Genomic DNA, 9,107 nt, shown 5'->3' with positions numbered 1-9,107 from the left:
TCAAGAAAGAGGAACACTTGCATAAAATTTACATCTTACCAGTGCAAAGAAAACAAGCACACAAGCACTTAAATCTACAGCTATAGGGCAACATGACGATAATATACTAGAAAATCAAACCTTACAACTTCTATGCAAAGATATAGATTTTTTATAAACCTCCTCATGACATTCCATGTCATGATTTCATTAACCTTAAGCTATAGCCGTACAGAGTTTCCCCGTGATTTTGCCACAATTGCAGAGAAGGATTGCTGAAAATATTCCCATATGCCAGAATAGCACACCAACTTAATGATTCCTACAGGCTCATGATGTAGCTGATCGCGGTGTTTTCATGCCAAATCCATGCTTTACCTTCTCAACTCTGTTCAAAAAATCCAAAACTCAATAATGTACTGCACACCCTTAAGACAATTAGATGTAGTTATTCCAAATGATTTTGAAGTTTGCTATTATATGTACCCACAAAAACCAGCCATATCTCAGAAGCTTTTCCGTGAAAGAGAAGAAGATTAATTATTTGCACTAGATGAAAGCCTGAATTCATAAATCTTTCCCACCCAAAAAACTCAGATAGTGATTGAAGCTTAAGTCACCGCAAGTTTACCCTTTACTATATCGAGCCATGGACAAGAAAATATAACTGGTGAAAAAAGCATCATATAGTGATTGAAGCTTACGTTGGGGCAAGTTTGCCAAGGCTATCCAGCTCCTCGCCAGTATCTTCATCAAGGACTCTTCCTGAGATTTCAATAATGTAAGATCTATCTCTGTCAGTTGGAAGGCCTCTGCAACCAAGCAAATCTAAATCCTTTTGGTGAAGCTCCCGTCCATTTACAAAGACACCAGTGTTTCCATTAGCACAATTCTCTGGCATTGGGTAGTTCAGCTCTTCAATGAATGGCTGCAAGAAAAACGAAAGTTTTATTTACCCAAAATATATTAGGAAACAAAACCTAAAACCAAATTAATATGTTAAGTTTCATGTAAGAAATAGTCAATCTTACAGGAATTATGCCAAGACATGGACCGCCCATGACACCCCAAAATCCCGCTCGGAAATCATACCTGGTTTAAGCACATAGCAAATGATGAACACATAGATGCAAAAAGAAAAGTGCTCTATGAGGGATGAGCATTTAAATTATCATGTTTTGTGAATAATATTGTAAAATGCCAGAAAGCAGACAAGACTATTCCTAGATTCAGCTTTCTCAAAATAAGAACCACCTATCACAATCCTACCTCTTATTATCATTATCTAATTTATTATAAATATTTTTATTTTTCTTCATGAATAGGCTCAACCGCACATGTCTATGAAAACATAGAAGAAAAGAGAATCTATCATATTTACACAGAAAATTGATGCACTAATCACGTGCAAATTCGTACTAACCAATATTGTCCAGGAAGGATTGGTCCTGCCATCTTTTCTGCCCTTTTGACCACACGTTCTGGTATGGGATGCCTGTTTACTGAAACATTACTCTTCCCACGATCTTCGGCTTGATTAGATCTGGCAAAATCCTTAAAGCTTTTCTTTATAATGTTTGCAAAAAATGATTCACCTCCTTTGTTGGTTCTTGGAGGATCATGCTCTCTGGTTGTATCTCCTGAATCTTGAGATACACCAGTATTTGAGTACTCATTGAATGAGACATCCATCTCAGTGGCCAATGATGCATCTTCCATTGAATTTTGTCGTTTGGCTGTCTTGTTTGGTACCACCTTCTCTTGGTCTGAGCGACTACTTCGGTTCCCCTTTGCAAACCGATTAACTGCATGATTGTTAGAGGAGTAATCAAAGTGCTCTTGTAGAGGTGAACCACGAGGAGGTGGAGAAAAAGTGTCTTTCACTGGACATTGGGCTGAGTTTGCAACCCCTCTAACAGCATTCAAAACGTCTGGACTGTTTTCATCATCAGAAGCAGTAGGTGATGAAGAATGAAAACTTTGCATTTCTTGAGGCTTGCTCGAGTTTAAGCCCTGACCAGTTGACAGTGGAACAGGATCCATTGATTGAAAATCATAACCAGAATTATCATAATCATCAGAAGAGAAGTTGACTGATAATCTTTTCACGAAACCATGGGAATGGGAAATTTGGTCTTCCACTACTTCCCTAGAGCTATCATCAACCTCAGTGGATGTTGGCTTGGCTGCCGCATTAACAGATAGGACGAGTTTCTTATTGATGATAGCAAAATTGATGACTGTAGAACAAGCCCCGCACTGCAGTTTTAGTTGCTTTTTCACCTGTAGTTTCTTGGGCAGTTGAAGCAGTTCAAAGCAATCGGGACATGTTAGAAAGGGAGCACCGCCAGCCACAGGATGAGAGTGGCGAGCACCACTGGCTAAAACCACTCGTGGAGGACGGCAGCGAACAAAACCACCCATATCAGAGTTAATATCACCGGCCCATCTAGTGTGGGCTTGTGGACCACGGAAATTCAATGCTGGAGGAACAGAAGTCCTAGTATTATGGATATTTGGACCAAACATTCCAGGGTTTTCATGATGGCAAAGATTGGGATTGTATGGCGCATCATTGTACCTTTTATTGCTAAAGTTGGTGGTGGTGGGAATCTGCATTGAAGCTCTCTGTTGTCTGTTATAGCAATGGAAGCAAGAACAAGAAGGCTGGTGAAAGACTGAATTTTGCTGGTACGGTTCAAATGAATCATGAGTGGTATCGACATACTGTCCAGAGAAGTAGGAATGTGATGGTTGCTGTTGGTATTGACTAGGTAACTGGTGTGGAGTTCTTCTAAGCATTTGTGACCCATAAGAATCACCATATCCAGGGATGCAATTAGGATTGTTCATCAAAGGATATAAGCCATGCATAGGCACTTCATGGCCACTTGGGTAAGCAAATGGGTCCGGACGGTGGTGGAAATAAGGAGGTCCTGCAACATGTTTTCCAGGCCCCAAGAAAGGCATCGAAACCTTCTCTGATCCTGAAGACACATTTGATATGCAGGTGTCAGCAGGACCATATGGATCTGGAGGAACCATCCTACCATCTAGAGGGACCTGGTCCTTTGGTTTGTCAATTACATCACAAGACCGACTTAGTTGTTCTTTTAGCTCATCCAACTTCCTCAGGAGCTCAGCTCGATCTTGGTCAAGGTATTGACCTCTATTTGCCCCTTCTTGATCATAATAATTCCTTGATGGTGCCTGATAACCATATGAAGAATCCGAATAGCAACTAGATGGGCCTTCGTCCAGATGTTTGGAAGTTGAGTATCTCAGGCCTTCAACATCAGCTCTCGAAGTTCTTCTGAATCCATCCATCTCGCGTCTCATCCCACCTCGCCAGTCTGACATCTGCCCTGGTCTCTCAGATCCACCAATACTTCCAAATTCAGAATTCAACTCCTCATTTTCTCTTCTCATTTTGTTCACCCACTCACCTCTACTCATGTTCATACCAAGACCATTTTCAGAAGTCCAATTCTCACCTGTAACCTGAGATTCATTCCTTTGTTTCTGAGAAAATCCAACATCATTGTTCTCGGGACCCTTTTCTTCTGACTTCAAAGAGCCAGTATTCGAAAGGACATCCGTATCAGAAGCATCACTCAAATCTACAATTCCCTTCTCCAAGGAATTCTGGGATTTACCAGAAGAAGCTCCTCCACTCCTTTCTTCATCTGTCTTTTCCGACAGAGTATCTATCTGCTGATTTTTGTTTTTGGCTGTAAATTAAGCAAACAATAATCCATTCTTAACGTTTGAATATAGAAAAAAGAAACCTACTTTAAGAAAAACGAAAATTAATTAAGAAACTGCCAATTTGATTGCAGAAAAAAACAAGGAAATCATGAGAAATTTCCTAGAAAACAAAAGCTAGCTAAAGTAAGACAACTGGTTCGTGATAAAAAAATCAATAGCACCCGAAAAATATCTGGATCCAATCCCTCCTACATGTTTTCTTATGCAGTCAAGTTAGGGCAGAACCAAAAAATAAGTGGAAGCCATAGACTTTTAACTCGAAACTACAAATGAAGAAAACTAAATATCGAATTAAAAAAAAAAATTGCACCTTTTATTTCGGATTCATAACAGTGATTAAAATAGGTAACAGTTTTTGACAAGAAAATTTCATAGGCTACAACAGTAAAGAAACCCTTCAGTATACTTCCTCATCTCTTCCCTGACTTTCTAAACCAATCTGACAAGAAAATGGACGCAACCGTACCTCGAAGAACAGCACCGCAGCCGCCACATTGGTAAACAGAGTAATCCGCCAGCTCCGGGAGGAGATTTTCGCATTTGGGGCACCGAACCAACCTTAGCTTGGTTGACTCAGCCATCGCAGAAGCAATTAAAACAACAAAAAAGTCGCGTAAAAAAAATGAACTCCTTATAAAGGAAATTCTTTTTTAGAAATTAGAAAGCAAAACCCGAGATTACCCACCACCAACCGACAGTTTTTCTCCGTTAATTTACAAATGAAGGAGAAGAAAACGATTTGTGGGAAGCTAGAGGGGAAAGAAAAGGAGACAAGACGACGGAGAAACTAAATATTATTTAGCTGACTTCTTGACGTCTCATGAACAAAAGAGAAACTTGAACAAACATAAGATCGAAATGTTTGCAGAAGATTTTTTTTTTTTTTTTTTTTTTTGTTTGCTTCTCCCGACTATTCAGTTTTCTTGGTAACCAAGCAGGAAGAGGAAAATCCAAACGACAAGTAGACACGATATCCTCGGAAACATGTACAAGAACGTAGAATTTGTGAATAAAAACACAGTAAGTTGTATTCGACAATAGTTTGTTTTCTGAGAAATCTGAATTTAAACTCTGTTGTGTTTTGTTCTATTTTAGAGGGAGAAGAAAGTCAGAGAGATAGAGATAGAAGAGGAGAAAAATAAAACCGAGTGCTCGCATCGTTGTCCGATGATACAGGAAATGATACTGCCTGGAAAATCAATAATAAACACATATATTAAAAAAAATAAATTGAAAGGCAAAATTCACAATATTCGTTTGGGAAGGGCAAAAGTCATAAAGCGACATCGTTTAATCGCTTTCTCGCACGGTATCAACGACGTCGTTTAAAGAGCAACCTGGCACACACGAACTTTCGTTGGGAAGCGACGATAGTCTCAGCTCTGACACCTAAAAAAAAAAAAAAGAAAGTAAAAGCACAGCGGCGACTTTTCGCTGTTTTTACTTGCGGCACTCCCATATTATTGACCATACTATTCTAGGGAGTGGTGTGGCAGTAGCCAAATGGGGAGTGTATATATTCAATTTTGGAGGGAATTAAAATTGTTTTTCGCTTTATTGGGTGCGTATAAATAAAAGGGTTTTATGGTAACTTGGTTGCGACAAGAGAGAGAAAAGCAGAGTTTTGGCCGTTGTGAAAAGGAGTGAAAGAAAAATAAAAAAGAAATAAATTTGAAGACTGTAATAAAGAAAGTCTAGAGTGACGACCAACAACAGGTCACGGGCGTTTTCCCTAATAGTGGAAATGATTCAGTGGCCCACACTAACACCCACCTAACTTCACCTTCCTGCGGGCCCTACATTTTACGACTCACTTTTCACTCTCACATCAATTTTTGCACGCATCTCACAGAGTTGTTTCTTTTGACATTTTGGGTAAATTATAGGGTGTGACGAACAAATTTCTGTAGCATTTTAACTCGTCTGTGTAAATTAAAAATAATTATAAACTACATCATATTTTAAAAAATAAAAAAAAAATAAAAAAAAAAGTATTTTTAAATTTTTTTAGTAAAAAATTCTCAACATTTGATGATTAAAGTATTAGAGAGATTACTAATATTTAATATATTCTGATGTTGATCTTGTTTTAATTTCTTTTAGTAAATTTTAGATAGTGGTGGGTTTAATTTTTAAGTTTTTTTCTTAAAAATTTAATATATATTAATTTTTAATATATATATATATATATAGGTGGGGAGAAAAACTATCCAAGACTTCTTTAGTTTTCTCACTTACATAAGCTCTTGGCTTATAACCCAATTCGTGTTAGATTTAAGATAATGTTAATTATAATGAGTCTTAGATTTAAGATAATGTTAATTATAATGAGTCATAAAACTCGATTTGGGTAGATGCGTTCAAAAACTCTAATAGTTTACTTTTTTAGATTTAAAATTAATTAATTCTATTTAATTTTAATATAGTAATTACCCGATTTAGAATTAAGAATAAGCATTGGTTTGAGTGTTTAAAATTATGATATGTTTAATTCACTGCTAATTTAATATAGATATCACTGTAACAAGTTGATCTTATATCTCGAGAATAATTTCATGAAATAAATTTAGGTAGAAATCAGACAAGTGCGTAAATACTTACAAATATAGTTTAATTTATTTAAGATATTAAAACTATGACGTTTAATAATTTATAATTTAATTATAAATAGGTGCATGATTACGACAGAATTTTATTATTAATTTTTGTGTTCTTATTCATATTTATTACTAAAATTACTGATAAATTATTTCGCTCTGTTTTACAACCGAATTTGTATATGTATTGCTTGTTATGAATTTAATTGTGAATATATTAAGGGTGCGTGAAAGAGTTTAGGGTGATGAATATTAACAGTATGTGTGTATAAAGTATTAAATCACATTAAAAGATGTAAAACAACTCATTTAACTTGTATCACTAAGGGATGGGAGTGTGTGTAGCCTTTTAGCACGTGACTGTAGTGAACCATACCCATGGATACGACTTTAACTATACGTGGCAAAGTGATAAATACTGTGAAACTGTAAACTATATATTATCTACTGCAAACTATAAACTATAAACTGTTAATTGTGACGTATCCATGTAGTAGAGATGATCATTACCGCCCTCGTTGATACCAGCGAAAATAGCATCGAGAGACAAAACTATTTTCAAAAGAATATAAACTGATATGAATGAATATGAAGTCATGTGTAAAGTTTATGTTATTGAAATATTAAATTAATATTTACTAAACTGCTTACTACTTAAATTGTGATATTAAATACTGATTGAGTTGCTTATGTCACGAGTTAGAATACTAAAATAATGAATTCTGAATGTTTACTAAATAAATTGATTTAAAATGTTTGGCGAATGAGTTAGGGTGTAGATACATAGAATTAAAAAGAAAAGTATTTGTAAATCCTCTATGTCGGTAATTTTATATTTTCTACCAACTTGGATGGATTGCCCTATTATATGTTGGTACTTATATATTTATTGAGCATATTAAGCTCATGCTATTCATTATTTATCTTTTTTATCGATCACAATAATCAGAATCTCGCTCATGAGCAATGAAAGATTTGCTAGAAAATCGTTTTATTTTATTTTCATTCGAATAATACTTAAAGTTAATTATTTTTTTTGTGATAAATATTTATTTCAAGATTTAAATATGTCTAATAGATATTTGATATTTTGAACTAAGTATGCAAGAGATGTACTTTTATTATTTTAAAATTTAATGCGCAAAGTATTTGTATAACTTATTTTGTCATTTTACGGTGCACGTACGATTATAACTTTACATAAAAGTTCGGGCTGTTATATTTCTCACTCACATAAGTTCTTGGCTTATAATTTTTATAAATTAACATTATAAAATTATTTTGAAATAAATTATACTATACTATTTTTAGTTATGTTGCCATTTTTTTAGCTTCTAAATTATTTTTAACTACACATTATAATTTGTATACAATTTATATAAGTATAATTGAAAAAAAAAATGTTAATCAAACAATGTTTATGCAAACTTATGAATTGATATAATAAGTCTAGTCAAACAATTATATAGGTTTCGCTATGTAACTCAAAAGTCAAATAAATAAGTGTTTGTATATGTTATTATTAAAAAAATTTTGTTACATATAAAAAAACAATTATATTGGTTTGACGAATGGGAAGTAGTAAAGTTTTTGTGATGATTTAAAATTCATTGTTATATTAATATTGAGAAATGTTATTATTAGCCAATTGTAATTGTATTTATTTTGTATATTTGTGATTAATGAATAAAGTTGAAGACCCACGGTGTAATTTGTCAGTGAAGGGAAAAAGAGACCATGTGGATTTCTTTTTCTTTGTTTTGGTTTCAGCCAATATTACTTTTTATTTACTTTAAAGATTCATATTGCTTCCCTTTTTCAGCTCAATCTCATTTTTTTTCTCTTTCACATACCCTCAAAATTTTTTGTTATATACGTACCAAAATATTATGAACATTTTATTTTCTAGTGAAGAAAATTTGTTACCTGCGCACAGTCACATAGGCATCCGATATAGACCCTGCTGATTTTTTTATATACTTATATTTTGTACTTTCAATCATGTGACAACATATGGACAGGGAAGGTAATAATTTTTTTTTGGTTCTTTTTATATATAATTTTAATTTATAGATTAAATATAATATATTTTAAAGTATTGTAAAATAACGTTACCAAGCAATTCTTAAAAGGACCGAACGAATATTTTTGTCCTGCATATATCAGCTGGATTTTCTGGCTTTAAGAAAGCTACTTGCCACTATAAAATGTTTGGATGACAAAATAACCCACTTTATTTATTTATAGTTCTTTCTTAATGCAGATCAGGCTGTACAAGTTTTATACGTACATATATCGACATATATATGTATATGTAAATATATATATATATATATATATATATACGTGCACGTAATTTGTTTGTTTTTTTTTTAAAATGTCAACGCGAGGAATTGGTTGATAATTGGACGAAGTAAACTGTAAGGAAAGTTTCAAAGTCAAATGTTTATTCAGTCACAAGATTGATATTATATGTGACGCAAAATCAATGGGTGTTAATGAGCAGCCAACGTGGAATGGGTAATATTTAGATGATTTAAGTTATGTGATTATTTTAATATTTTATTATTTCATAAATGTACTTATTATGATTAAACTCAATTAAATTACCGTAATTTTAAATAACAAATCAAATCAAATTACTGTATTGAGATGATGACAGAGAGTTGGAAGACGTCAAAAAAAAAAAACAAGGGATTAGTCATAATATTTAATTTTTTAATTACTAATTTAGCTTTTTATTATTTCTTGCCTTTGTCCTTT

The 9,107-nt window shown here is 33.7% G+C and overlaps 1 protein-coding gene across 2 annotated transcripts; it reads right to left on the bottom strand.

The window, feature by feature from the left end:
• Positions 1–4,933, bottom strand: LOC110825620 (protein ENHANCED DISEASE RESISTANCE 4-like). Of its 2 annotated transcripts, XR_015819051.1 has the most exons (6): positions 4,214–4,933; positions 1,403–3,710; positions 1,011–1,071; positions 684–907; positions 232–367; positions 1–151 (listed from the first exon to the last, which is right to left on the bottom strand). XR_015819051.1 is itself a non-coding variant. In XM_022056091.2 (5 exons), exons 1-5 carry the CDS (start codon positions 4,326–4,328, stop codon positions 310–312), a joined length of 2,766 nt encoding a protein of 921 aa, XP_021911783.1. In that variant the 5' UTR covers positions 4,329–4,933; the 3' UTR covers positions 1–309. The 2 variants fall into 2 exon arrangements, 1 of the variants encoding a protein (XP_021911783.1); XM_022056091.2 differs by having other exon boundaries at positions 1–367.
• Positions 4,934–9,107: the final 4,174 nt, after the last annotated feature.

The sequence above is a fragment of the Carica papaya genome, chromosome 5 (genome assembly GCF_054855325.1).
Source record: "Carica papaya isolate Zhongbai chromosome 5, ASM5485532v1, whole genome shotgun sequence".
NCBI lineage: Eukaryota > Viridiplantae > Streptophyta > Magnoliopsida > Brassicales > Caricaceae > Carica > Carica papaya.
Note: the sequence above shows the minus strand (reverse complement) of the source record. Positions and strands in the feature narration are given on the sequence as shown.

What these genes read in the sequence shown, in the direction of transcription:
- LOC110825620 (XM_022056091.2), bottom strand. Translation starts at nt 4,328, where the DNA reads ATGGCTGAGTCAACCAAGCTAAGGTTGGTTCGGTGCCCCAAATGCGAA. An exon ending in ATCCTTCCTGGACAATATTG is followed by an intron (nt 1,072 to 1,402) that starts GTTAGTACGAAT and finishes TGCTTAAACCAG; the next exon opens with GTATGATTTCCGAGCGGGAT. An exon ending in CATGTCTTGGCATAATTCCT is followed by an intron (nt 908 to 1,010) that starts GTAAGATTGACT and finishes TTTTTCTTGCAG; the next exon opens with CCATTCATTGAAGAGCTGAA.